We start from the raw sequence: 13,855 nt of genomic DNA, 5'->3' as shown, positions 1-13,855 counted from the left end.
ATTGCTTGAGTTACTTTTATTCCAGATGAATTTGTATTTTGCATACCCAAATAATCAAGAAATTTATTTCAGATACATTTCAAATTTATTACTTTCATAACTGAGATTTCATTCATTTTAATATTCATTTATAGATTATGATTATCAGCGTCGTGATAGAAGCCCTATACGAGACAGAAATTTCAGAGACAGGGAAGGTGACAGGAAAGACAAAGATCATCGAAGGGACAGAAATAGAGATGGAGACCGTGATGAAAGGAATAGAGATCCTGATCGTGACAGAAACAGAGACAGACATCGTGACAGGGATGAGAGAAAAGAGAGGGATTTGGATAGAGATCGAGAAAGAAATAGAGATAGGGATATTAATGAAAGAGACTCTGGATTAACTCGCGAAAAAGATAGTGGACCAGTTCGCGAAAGAGATGGTCCTCGGCGATCAAGATGGGAACCTAGAGAGGATGTGCCTCCCGGTAGAGAACTAAGCCCAGATGCAAAAGGTCAAAATGGTGATCGGTATGTTATTGTTTTGTTTACGTTAATATTAGTATAATTTTCAGAAAATACAGTAGTCACAGCTTATAAGAATCAGTGGTGACAAGAATGAAATTGGCAAAATGAAAACCAAATGCTGTTTAATCATACAAAAATCATCAGTTATAAGAATCAGATTTTTGCTTATAAGAATCAAAAAATAATTTTCTTTCAAAAACTCACCATTCATCTGCGGTGAGAACTTGTAGAATATTTTTTATTCTGAAGGTTATGTGGATGGCTACTTATTGTCATTTTTACCTTTGTAGTAAAACCATCCCATCCATATTGACAGCTGTCTTTCTTCTTTCCTCCCCCCCCCCCCCCACAACCAGTAAGGGGGTACAGCGTTGTATTAAAGTGAGCTTCCTTCTATGAATGACAACTTATCAGCAAGAGGTTATGGTGAAGAAAAAAAAACTAGTCTTTGTCAAAGAAAAAGTTGCTGATAAGTGAATATATCTAGTAGTGTTTGCCAAAGTGGGTATAGGATAGCAAAAGGGCCTGTCTATAGTGAATTTGTAGCGTGAAATAAAAATTGATGAGAATCATCCCGTGCCTCAAGGCTTGAGTTCTGTCTGGCTCCACCCTTGTAGAGGCCATGGACAGTTGCTGTTTAACATTTCAATCAGTCTACAGGCAAGGAACAATATGATATGATAATTGTCATAATTATGACAAGGAACGATGTATAAGGGTAGTGATATGCTATAGATTAAACCAATTTAAAATTTTGAGTATTAAAGTGTTTAATAAGAAAATAATAAGGTTTTTTTGGGTTTATACTTTAAAAACACAATTTCAGCTTAAAGCCCTCCACCCCTTGCATACTCTAGTGGTAACTATATGGGAGCAACAGAAAAAAAATTCTGGGTTTAATCAACTGCTCATAAGAACCAAAATGGTTCCTACATGCAGTAGTTACTGTATATTTCTTCTGAGAAGTTTTAATATGTCTGAAAAGCTTTATTGGATGATCTAAATATCATTGTAGCTAAATTTTTCTTTGTAACTATCGTTTAGGCCTAAAGAAACTGCCGTAAGTGGAGCCTCGGATAATTCTTATGCTGTACCAAAGGATGTATACAACAGTGATCCCAGTGGAGATGGAGTCCAAATCAAAGACTTGCTCTATATTCCTGGTCGCCTCAATAGGCCAAAACAACTAGTCATTATTTTAAGGGGATTGCCTGGGTCTGGAAAGACTCATGTTGCACGGCTAATAAAAGTAAGATGAAATAATTTGCGTGTCTTTTATGTAGGAAATCTAATGCGCCCACTCATTTGTTAAAAATAGAGAAACAAAATATTGAAAGAAAATAGACAGCATTAAAAAAATGTACTACTGTTAAGCTAAAGAAGCTAATCAAGCTTAACCTCTTCACATACAAGTTGTTGGTGATAAATTTGAATGATCTGTATTAGACACGTAGTCGATGAATGTAATAGCCTTGTTCCACATTGAAAAAAAAAAGGAAGAAGAGGTAAGAAAGAAAAGAAATAAGGGTGGGGAAAAAACAGTACAGAGATTATTGTATATAAAAGTATTGGTACAGAGCTTTGCTTTTTCGCCCTCAGCTATAAACATGTTTTGTAGTTTTTTTTTTACTTGTTCTCTTCACTTCTATGTGCAGTATATAATAGAAGGATTACATTCTATGAGAGTGAGGGGGATGCAGTGAGGAGAAGAGAAAAAAACTGAGGAGAACTGCCGAATTGCCACCATCATTACCTTAAGATATTAGGATGGTGGTGAGAGAACAGAGGAGGAAAACATAACTCTGTTTTATATGGTTATAGTAACTCTTCCCAATCAGGAAAAGAGGTTGAAGAAATAGATAAATTTATTCCACTGGCCTTTGGGTGCAATATTACGTCCCTGATTGTAAAGAGGTTAATAGAAATACAGTGATACCTCAGCTAATGAATGCCTTGACTGATGATTTTTTGTTATTTTTCTGCCTCAGATTATAAATACAGACTCGACTAACATATTTCCATTGATGTGGATGCACATGCTAACATAAAACATCTGTGTTTCGAGTTGAATTTTTCCTAACAATCATCATGAAAATTACTTACAGCTCGAACAACTCATGTCCACCTCAGAATCTTTTTCCAGGTGTACCTTCACTTCTCTTTCCTTATTTTTTTAAATCATTTCATGTAGAATGAAAGATTTAGCAAAATAAAAATTGTGTCAGTTATGAGGCATCACTGTACAGGAAAGAAGTTGCTGCTCAGTTTCTGTGTCAATATGAAAGATTAGCTGTTACCTGCGGTTTTGAAATCTAAAGTTTATCATCTGAAAACTGAGAATGCTATTTCGTCCTAAGCTATTTCTGGCTCACGTGTAATTTTGCATTGCTGAACTAGGTACAGTCGCCCCCCCCCCCATTCCCGGTTTTGTTTTCCATTATTGGAATTTTTTTTTCAACACTCAGAAATCGTCATTCATGTGTTTTGTTTACAAAATTTGAGTTGTGCATATTAAGAATGGCGCGCTAATGACATTATTATCATCACCAGAGCCGTGGCAGCCCCCAAGAGAGAAACAATCCTCTTGGGTTGGATTAACCTTTTGCCACAATGTGCACTAAAGGATACAACCACTTCTACAGAGCCAACTGAAGAGACTATAAAAGACATTGTCACGTTAGCCAAACAGGTGGGTGGAGAAGGGTTCAATGATATGGATATAGAGGAAGTTGAACAGTTAAATTAATAGAATTCAGAGGTGTTGACCGAGGAGGAATTAATGCAGGTTGACTGCTCCTGAAACTGAAGCGGTACCAGATGAAGATCAAGATAAAGTAGAAGACAGGTTCACCATGAGTAACATAGCAGAAAGACTTCGCATGTTCAAATCAGCAATGGATTGTTTTCATGGCATAGATCCCCATATGGTACGCTCTTCACATTTAGAAAAATTGGTAGAGGAAGCCTTGTCATCATATTACAACATACTTGATGATATGAAGAAGACACGACAAACAGAAATCACAATGTTTTTTCAGAAAACATCGCCAACAATCGCTGCACACCCTCTTTTACATTTCATTCTATCTTCTGCGTCACCCTGCTCTTTCCCATGATGTTCAATAAACGAGATATACAAGAATAAAACTATGGTTTTGGTTATTCATGGATTTCCCGTATTCGTGGTCACCCCCGGAACGTAACCCCCGCGATTACCGGGGGGGGGGGGTGCGGGCGACTGTACTTGATCTAATGAAATTTAAAACTAATTTCTTTCTAGAAATAATCTGAAAATTCCTTGTGAATTGCCGAATTGAAATGAAATAAAATTTTATGTTCGAGATTTCAGTATCCAAGTGAACTAATAGTTTATTCTTCATTTCTCATAGTAATGTACATATTACCCAAAGTGTTTTTTTTTCAACATTTTTTTCAGAGATTGTGACACTTATTACTTCAAATGGTGACAAAAATGAAAAAAAAAATTGTTTTCTGGTGCAATTTTTATGTTTATTAGTGTTATTTAAACTATATGTTTGATGGACTAGTTGCACAAAATTCAGTCTTTAGATATCTTTCTTTGTGAAAATATTACATTACTGACTATACATGAAATTGAACCCCCCCCCCTTTTTTTGCTTTAAATTTTTTTTTTAAGGATAAGGAATTGGAACAAGGAGGCTGTGCCCCTAGAATTTTGTCCCTCGATGATTACTTCATGGTGGAAACGGAAGTGGATGCTGTTGATGAAGAAACCGGAAGAAAAATAAAGAAAAAAGTGAGCCTTGATGCACATTCATGGGAGAAAAATTGAAAAGTATTTTTCCTGCTGAGTGCTGTCATTTTGTTTTGAAATTTAGAGTAAAAGTTTCAGATTTCTGAATTTTGTGTTTTGCAAGTATGGTGTTGCAGATCTGCCTGTTCTTGATGATTAAATGACCTTACTGAAAATGCTATAGCTTTTCTTGCTCTAATAATCTACAGATTTTGTACAGTGTAAGTGCATGCTGTACAAAACTATATGATGACAAAAATTGAACTTTCGCCTTTGGGATGTAATGAGATGACTTTTTTTTCATGCTTAAAATTTTCAGATTTTTGTGCTTGTTAAATATTTAAGTTCAGTGTTGGCCGTCAAAGCAGAATGTTTTGCATTGCTCTGCAACAGGCCTTCAAGTGACTGGAAATTAATCTGCTGTAAAAATTTACTTAACAAAGTTCTCTACAAGGAAGACTTCTCTTTTCTTATTTTTTTAAGATCTCCCTGAGATATACATCAGTTTTTGGTAAATTCTGCTTTGGGGGGTTGTAAGCTTTTACTCAATGTATGAGCAATCAATTATCTACATCAAATTTTCCCCAAGCTAATGATGTCATTCTCGAGAGGAGTATGCTGGAACAAACTGGGGATAATAATAGCCATAATGTACCCCAGTCTGTTCTTGTCTAACATACAGCTCATATACGGGGTTGCCTGACGATCGGTGGATTTTGATCCCCGTTAAGAAGGGTGGGGACAAATGTTTGAGAGATTCTAATATACATTAACCTTTCTATATGTGAATTTTTAATAGATAACAGGTAAATAAGAAAAAAAAAAGTATTTTCAACTTGTTTAAGTGTTATTGGCAATAGTAAATCTAACTTATACCAAAATGTTTGTATTTATGCGTTGTGAAAAAAAAATGTTTTTTTTATACCCAAAGGAATTCCAATATGAGTACGAAGCTGCAATGGAAGAAGCTTACAGATCAAGTCTTTTACGCTCATTCAAGAAAACAATTGATGAAAGATTCTTTCCTTTTATAGTAGTAGATGCTGTTCATAATGAAGTTAAGCAGTTTGAGCCATTCTGGAGCTATGCCAAGCAACGTGGCTTCCAGGTAAGCTTGTTTAATTTTTATTTTTGAAAAAATAACATTCATAACTAAGGTAAAGATAATTGTACACCATGGTTACAAGCCATAGAACGATCAACTTAAAAGGTGAAAGTTTCTTAACAATACATATATGTATATTAATATAACTTTTTTGTGATGTAATTTATCCATTTATTATTATTTTTTGAACAGGTCTATGTTGCAGAGTTGGATTGCTTTGATCCTTTGATATGCCACAAAAGGAACATTCACAAGAGGTCACTAGATGAAATTACTGCTGTAAGTATGCTTTGTTTTGATTATTGCTCAAATTAGTCAGAATATTTGCAGTGTTTGACTTGAAAAGTTGAATTTTCAGGTTTTTTTTAATTGGAATATTATTTAATAACAGTATATACTGTAATATAATGTATAATAACACTATTGTATCTTCTCTCATGACACTAGATAAATAATATAATAATATTCAAAAATATGTATGGCAAAACTGGGGAGTTATAAAAATATTGTTATATAGACAGAGTTTAGGTTATTATTATAGGCAGTTAGCACATCCACGCTATTTCCTATTAACACATTCACTCATATATAATGTATATATATATGCACTAAGAAAGACAAGAATGTACCACTGTGTGAATATGCAGTCGAATCCTGTTATACGGTCCTTCCTTTTTTTAATAGGCATCGGCTCCAACATACCGGAGAAATCACTTCATTATAACGGAATTCCGCTATAAAGGAATTCCAGATTTTTGCATTGTTTCTAAGTAAACTTATCTGAGGATTAGGAAAGTGTTAAAACGAGGTTTTTTTGCTATAACGTATTTGTTAAAACAGGATTTGACTGCATATATAATCCTGTTATCCAAGAATTTATCAGGTAAGTACACACGTCTCAAAACAATAATTTTATTTTTTCGATATGAATGTGTTAAATAAGAATTCTCTGCCGGGACCAAAGAAAATCTCTTTACAGGCAGGCTTATCATTATAGACAGTATCATTATACACATGTTTCACTGTAATTGAAAGGGTTTCACTTTGCAACAATCTATGAAAGAATAAAGTAGCTAGTGTCTCTAAGATTAAAAAATAAGTTAAAACAATGTATGCATATGTAGTTCTTTATATATTTAATGAAATTTGTTATTACATCTTTTTCCAACAGATCCATAATAAATGGGAATCTAAACCAAGACATTTTCTTAGTCTTGACATCAGAACTCTTCTGCAAGATGTCTCGATTCCTGAAGTAAGCTTTTAGTTTTTTTTGTTCTTTGAATCATGTGAACATAAATTCAAATCATTCATTTCATTTTTTTTTATGGAAACTGTGTGAAAGTTTTTTTTTCATTCTTTCTCCTCCTACAGGTTGAAATGGAAGATAGCATGGCTGGTCCGAAGAGTGCTGATGAAAATGAAACTAGTGATCTTTTTACGGCAAGTGTTGAAACATGATTCAGGGGAGAAAAAATACAAAACATTTTTATTCTTTCGTGAAAAATACATCCTATTGGGAGAAAAAAAATTGTGTTTTTCCAATTGCTTAGTCCTTTTTTTAATGGGCTTGAGTAAATGAAGCTCAATGCGGAAGAAGTTGACCTTGTTTTGTGATTGATTTTATCTTCATTTACTCCAACACATTACATTGATGCATGGGCGTGATCTATGTTGATATATGCTGTCATATTATTTGGGAGATGGTCATGAGGACATAATGTAGCCAAAATTATTCATAGCCAGTGTTCAAATTCAAATCAAATTTATATTTAGTTTCACTTTCTCTGAAGTTACACATTGGTGTACTTTTCTTTGCAATTTAATTTTTTTTTATACATTTAATACATGTTTTCTTATTTTTTTCCCTGGGGTGTATTTTTCTGTAGAGTTCTTTTGGGGTTAGGTGTTAGTTTCAGTTGGAATATATATATAAATATGTATAACTTTAGGTTCTCTACATAAAAAAATATGCACTCTTGTTCAGAATCTTTTACAAATAGAAACTTGAAAAAAAAAATTGGTTTCATTATGGCATCAGTCTTTTTTTTCTTTGATTCAATTTTTATTTTTTTCTACTTTCACTTTGTTTCTTTCATAATTGGATGAATGATTGGCAACTAAATAGTGCTTTTAATAAAAAAATGTATTCAGTAGTTTTCTTTTTTTTGTTTTTGAAATATTCAGTCTAGTCAATGATTATGAATATGAAATAAGTTTTTTTTTATTTTTTGTATAACAACATTTTTCATCTTTAATTGTCAAGTTTCCGATTTACTCATATAATTAATTACCCATATCCTGGTTCTCATTTGTTTTTAAAACATTCTTTAATTTCTTCTTAATCTTCATCAGGAAGACTTTTTCTGTCAATATGTAAATGTGTGAAGAACTTTGTTCCTTTGGGAAACTAAATTTTTTTGAACATTTGTTGGTTTTATTGTATGAAAAGCCAAAGACTTTTTGAATGAAAATTATTTTTGGGTGAGGGTTGAGCAAAATATTTTCCCCCCTGCTTGTTTCCTCTCTTACCCCCTTTTTTTCCAACTTTCTTGTACTTTGATTGCATTTACTGTTCCTATCTTTGTTTAAATCTTTTGAATTCTGGAAATTCATTTTTTAAAATAGTAATTCTGCATGAAAAAGTCAATCCTGCTACTTGTACAATATATCCTAATCTTCATTATTTAATCTGTTACTAAGATATAAGAATCCTTGTCTAAACTAAATCTGTCTCTTTATTGAAAAATTTCATATAATCATTTGTTGGAAGTACAATCATTGATCTTATTGATGGCTGAATTGTCATCAATATCGATGTGTTCATAACTTTTTGTTTTCTTTTCAGAGAAATAAACTTTTAATATTTGTGAGATGAATGTTGCGATCTCAGTTACTTGTGTATTGTATATTATTTTCAAACTTGCTATAAAAGTCTTTAAAATCTATTAATGAGACTTTACAGCTGTATTCATAGTTTTTATCTGAAATTGGATCAACTTGGTTTTTTGTGAAGAATGCCGTTCCTAATGCTCAAAAATTTCATTAAAGCAGTTTCATGTACCAAGCAAGTGGGAAAAGTTTGAGGCTACAGAAGAAAAACTTGGTAAGTTTGATATCGATTGATATATATCAACAAAATTTGAATGAATCTTGTTAATTAATTCATAATCAATTTGTATTGTAGCAATTATTTTTTTTCACCCTTATTTTCATTATTTTACAAATTTTAAAACACAACGTTTAATTTACTTTTTAGATCAACTGGATGGCTTGCGGATAAAGAAGAAACACACAACCATGGAAGATTATCTTCAGCTCCCGGATGACTATGAAGAAAGACAAAGTGAACCAGGAAAGAAGAGAGTATGCCCTATTTCATTCATTTATTATGTATTACATGTTTGGTGCTTTTAAAATCATGTAATTCATGTGTTAATTAAACAATAATTGCTTTCTTTTAGAGGTATGAATTTTCTATGCCTGTGTATATGCATATTGTTTTGAAAAGTATACCATAGTTACTTGTGTGTGAATAAACTGTGAACTAGAGGAACACTAAAAAATTTTGAAACCAGTCTATTAGCAGACCCATAAAAATTTGACATATTTTAAAGAGAAATAGATATTTCTATAAAATATGAAAAATAATCAAAACCTTTTCATAACCTTTTTCTTTGCATTTATTTGGCTGACTACACTAGACAGCAATAATATGTTTTTCTATCGTGTAAATGGCTACTGTGTGAGTAAGAAGGCATAAGTACAGGCCCGACATTTAGGGGGGGACAGGGGGGGGGGCCTGGCTTTTGAAAATACACTACAAATGGTGTATATATACAAATATATATATATACATGTGTACCTTTAGTACATGCTCTTTGCTCCCCCCCCGGAAAAAGTTGAAATGACGGCCCTGCATAAGTATAAAATATTTGTCTGCTGGTCATATATGCAAGATGGCTTGCGGTCCACAAATTATTTTTGTGTATTTATTGTGTTGTGTAGATTAATATTTTATTGGAAACACCATTCACGAAAGGCCATTTTCATTCATGAACTCACCTGGGCACTGCCTAGAGTCTTGGATGATCTTGCATAGCGATTAAAATCAATTATGTCTAATTTGTAGAGAGTGTCATTGCATTACTCTGCTTAGGCGCCCCATGATGCTGTAAAGATGGCTGTTTCCGTGGATGGGGCTGTGTTGCTTTAGGGGCCTGAATAGGTCTACCTCTGCTATTGATGTTAAAACTAATGTTTTTCACCTCAAAAACCTGTTGTGTAAACTGACCCTTCCCCCTCAATGTAAGACAAAGTTAAGAACTAAAAACGCAGCTTATGTAGTATATTTTTCTTTTTGTTGGCAAATTTCTTTTCGCATTTCTACCAAACCTTTCAATATTCAATTTTAACTTTTCCATTTAAATTTCCCACCTTCCTTAAAAGGTTTAGCTTTGAAAGTCAAGGTCCCACATTGTCAGGTTTGTTTGGTGTTCCGTAGATTAGTTTCGTAACCATGAATTTCCCACTGGAACTGGAAGGTTTGAAACCCCTGGCGTATGCAGCACTTGTTCATGCCTTGAATCAGTGATCAAAAATGCACATAATGTTCGACAGATTTTGAGTACCACCTTCACTTCTCTGCCATGCCAGTCCTAGTCAGTGGCCTATTCTTGGTGTCATGTTACTTTGGAACTCATTCAAATTAGCCATTGGATTGTTTGAAATCAATTGTAGTCACAAGATTTTTGCTAGCACAAAGTTTTTTTATTTCATTAGGATGCAATTTTATTTAAAAATAAGAAATCAGCATACCTTTTTTTTTGTTTTCATCATCCGGTCAACTAAAATGTTTTTCATTTCAGGATATTTCACATATTCAGAAATTGGCGGGATATGTTATTGTTTTTGTATTTCAAAATAATGTTCTGCTGTGTTACTCTATAATCTTTCATTCTTCTTACTGTAATCATGCACGCATGACAGAAATACTAAAATTATGCTATTTATGTTTTTGTTCAATTTATCTAATTTTTCTAGAACTTCTGATTTAGGAACTAAACTGTTCAGCTGCAAGAATTAACATGTTTAATGTCTGCATATTAAGATCAAAATGATGGGGGAATATGAAGCTTTCATATCAATGTATTCAGTGAAACAAAAAACCCTTACATACGAAGAATTGGTCAGCCTTACCCTCATTTGATCTTGCAACTTAGAAGGAAAGATCAAACTTCAAAGCACGATGAATCCTTATTTAGTTTCTTTTGCCTAAGCTTCAGAAAAATTTCTAATTTGTATTTTCCTTAACATGCTGATCTACCTCACTTATTTACAGCTTGCTGGCTAATGCAATGGAATAGGATCTGAATATTTTTACTTGCATTAGAAGTTTTGTACTTAAACACTTATTTTATTTATTTTTGTTTAATCCAAGGAACTATTTCAAGAAGGCAATTTATAAGAATGTGAAACATGTTTTTTTTTTATACCATATTTTTCTGAAAATCTAGTGATATAAGAATTTAAGTGTTGTAGAAATGTAATTTTTTTTGCCCCCTTACAAAATTCACTGCTTTGTGCTTTTCCTCAATGTTAGTATGCATAGATGAATCTAGAAATGAGTTTTTTTCCCTGAAATACCACTTTTTTTTTTAACCTTGTGTATTGCAGGTTCGATGGGCAGACCTGGAAGAAAGAAAAGAGCAAGATAGGCTAAGAGCCATAGGGTTTGTTGTGGGGCAAACCGATTGGTCGAAAATGACTGACCCTTCACATGCGGACAGAGCTCTAACGCGCACCAAGTACATTTAGAATACATACACTTTTTTTTAACCTCTGCTTTTTTTCCCCTCCTACCCTTTTATTCTTTTCTACTAGGAAGCCAGTTTGTGTATAAATGCTCTAGACTGGGGTTTTGAGCTGTAAATTTTTTGCATTTAATTTTTCATTGTTGTTGACTATACTGTGATTTTATTTCATTATTATTTGGCTTCATTTATAGTAACATTTTCTCTTTAGTTTCATTTATGCATTGCGTAGATAAACAAATTTGTTTTGTTTCTTTTCTCAAATCAATTTGGGTTCTTTTTGTATCTGATTATTATTTTTCTTCAGGAGATTATAGAAAAACTAAATGAATCAATTGTACGAAAGCTCTCAAATGAAACAAAGTATTTGGCTAATCGTACAATACTTCTACTCTCCCTTTTCTATCTAAATATTAATTGCAAGAGTTCTTCTACAAATGCAAAAGGTATTTGTCAACCACTGCCTTAGGTGTTTCATTAAAAAGAAAGAAAGAGCAAAAAGGTTTTTTTAATGGGGAATTTGTATTTCATTGAGCAGAAAAGGGTGTTAAGTGTTGCTGTAATCATCTATGCAAAACTGTACTCTCATTCGTCAATAGTTTGATTTTCATTTAGCTACATTATTTGTTTTGTGTGTATAGGAAAAATATCATTGTGATCATTTGGCTTCCTTGCTCTGTGTAGCTGTATGAAATACAATAAAAATCATAAGCATTTGTCTGATGTAAATAGAGGTTTTTGTATTTGATAGACAATTGATTCCTTCGTTTTTCTTTTGTGACCGTTATATGTGTTTCTGAGATTTTCGCTTCTAACATTACATTCAATGAGATTAATACAAGGAGTTTTCTAGTTGGATGAATAGAATTGATATTGCTTTTTTTGCCTTTTGAAGTGGAAATTTTTTCATATGAATGTCTTATAAATCGGAACTCCAGTTCAAAAAAGTCTGGCGAAAATAAATCAGACAACTTTATAAATCAAAATGACAGCATGTGTGAAGATAATGTTGAAGACCTTGGTACAAAGAAAAAGATGTATATTTTGTAATCAATGTATCTACTCAATGTATCTCACAAAAAGAGTCCTTCCTAGATATAACATGATCGGATGGAATAGTGCAGGTTATATGTACTAAAATTGTCTTATGCCACACATTATCATAGCTTGAGATCCCGGCATGCTATTCAATTCAGCAAGTTCTACAAATATGTAGAGCTTGCAGTGAAAACAAAACATGATGAACATTTAAGAAAAATATTCCATTTTATAAAAACATGAGATATGGCTAATGCAGGGGTTCTCGTGCTGTGCCTTTGTCAGAGGTGCTGCAGAGCGGTGACCCAGGCAAAGGTTTTTGCAAAACGATTTGTTAAACAGCTTTGGGACCAGATAAGCATTGAATAGAAGAAAGTTGCAGTGGGTGGAAAAAGGTTGAGAACCTCTGTATTAATGCATTGTTTTTTTTAAAAAAAGTGAACTCATTTGGGTCAAGACAACTTGTGAGGATTCCATCTTCAGAAAATTAAAAATGACATCTCAGATTTTGTTACAATTTTATTTTCTCATTGTAATAAAAATTAAGACACCATTACTGAAAGAGCAGTGACTTTTAAATCTATATAACTCTGATCGTGGTATGTTCCAGATGGAAAAAAATTACAATTTATATATACTATATGTTGTCATATATCCCATCATTATGTTTAATTATTTTTAGAAAAATCATTTTACTAACTTTTAAATGTGCTTAGAGCGTTGATCGAGGTGCTGATATACAGATCAGTAAGCAAGTGTTTTTTCTGCTTTAGGTGTTTATTTAGCTGTAAAACTATTACATTGCTCATTTTCAAAACTTTATTCTAGGAACAATCTTCAATATTTTGAGTTCCATAATTGCATGAAATAAGGTCAGACACATTTTTTCCCCAGAAGCAGATTTTGATCACTAATGAATGTCAGATGTGCTTCCTTCTAGTTTAAATGTAATTATCAAAGAATTGGGTTTCAATTGTTTGTAGTGTTAGTTAACCCTTTACCGATTTGTGAATGACAGGAAGGCTGGGCCGTAACCAGAATTTTTGCCGCCAAATATTTTGTTGCAAATATATTTTTGTCTGGGCAAATATTTTGTCACCTCTACAACTTTAAAATTCAATAATTTTAAAATGGAGTTCTTTGTTCCCACCTAAAACTGCTGCCCGGGCAGTTGCCCTTCCCCACAGTTACAGCCCTGCTGGAAGGTCTGTGAAAATAACCTATTTTTGTTTTCTGAAATGGATGACCCCAAATTTTTATTCCTCGCCCTTATCCTTTTTTACCATTCAATTTCTATATTGTATTACAAACAACAGTTACTCTTATCGTGAAGCTTGAATGGAGCTTTTGGAATCCAATTGATGGGGCATCTACCTCGTTCCCGCTTTGACAAGAATTGTCAGCTGCACAATCTCATAATTATACACTCCCCTCCATCTTGGCCATTACAGCCAGTGAAGAATTAAAATATAACCTCACTGATTGATAACCCTTTCTATGGACAGATTTTGAGTTGATGCATATTTTTGGTTTATGAATATCTCGCCGAGTGGTTAGCTGATCAACTATTGCTTTAAAGGTCAGAGTTTGAATTTCCTTCTCATTTGGAAA

The 13,855-nt window shown here is 33.1% G+C and overlaps 1 protein-coding gene across 4 annotated transcripts in view; it reads left to right on the top strand.

Annotated features, from left to right (window-relative positions):
- LOC149082134 (uncharacterized) overlaps positions 1–11,935 on the top strand; it is a 93,369-nt gene extending 81,434 nt beyond the window's left edge. For 2 of the 4 annotated variants that reach the window (XM_089235632.1, XM_089235629.1), the window contains 10 exons: positions 135–516; positions 1,558–1,762; positions 4,172–4,291; positions 5,220–5,396; positions 5,586–5,672; positions 6,565–6,648; positions 6,768–6,836; positions 8,448–8,499; positions 8,653–8,759; positions 11,070–11,935. In XM_089235632.1, the coding sequence (XP_089091758.1) occupies positions 135–516; positions 1,558–1,762; positions 4,172–4,291; positions 5,220–5,396; positions 5,586–5,672; positions 6,565–6,648; positions 6,768–6,836; positions 8,448–8,499; positions 8,653–8,759; positions 11,070–11,210 (1,424 nt within the window). In that variant the 3' untranslated portion in view covers positions 11,211–11,935. Of the gene's footprint in view, positions 1–134; positions 517–1,557; positions 1,763–4,171; positions 4,292–5,219; positions 5,397–5,585; positions 5,673–6,564; positions 6,649–6,767; positions 6,837–8,444; positions 8,500–8,652; positions 8,760–11,069 lie in introns of all 4 variants that reach the window. The other 2 variants (XM_089235631.1, XM_089235628.1) reach the window with 1 other exon arrangement.
- Positions 11,936–13,855: the final 1,920 nt, after the last annotated feature.

The sequence above is a fragment of the Pholcus phalangioides genome, unplaced genomic scaffold (genome assembly GCF_987345545.1).
Source record: "Pholcus phalangioides strain wild (caught in Gottingen) unplaced genomic scaffold, Ppha-v1.0 ptg000009l_1, whole genome shotgun sequence".
Classification (NCBI taxonomy): domain Eukaryota; kingdom Metazoa; phylum Arthropoda; class Arachnida; order Araneae; family Pholcidae; genus Pholcus; species Pholcus phalangioides.
This window is presented reverse-complemented; position numbering and strand designations above follow the sequence as displayed.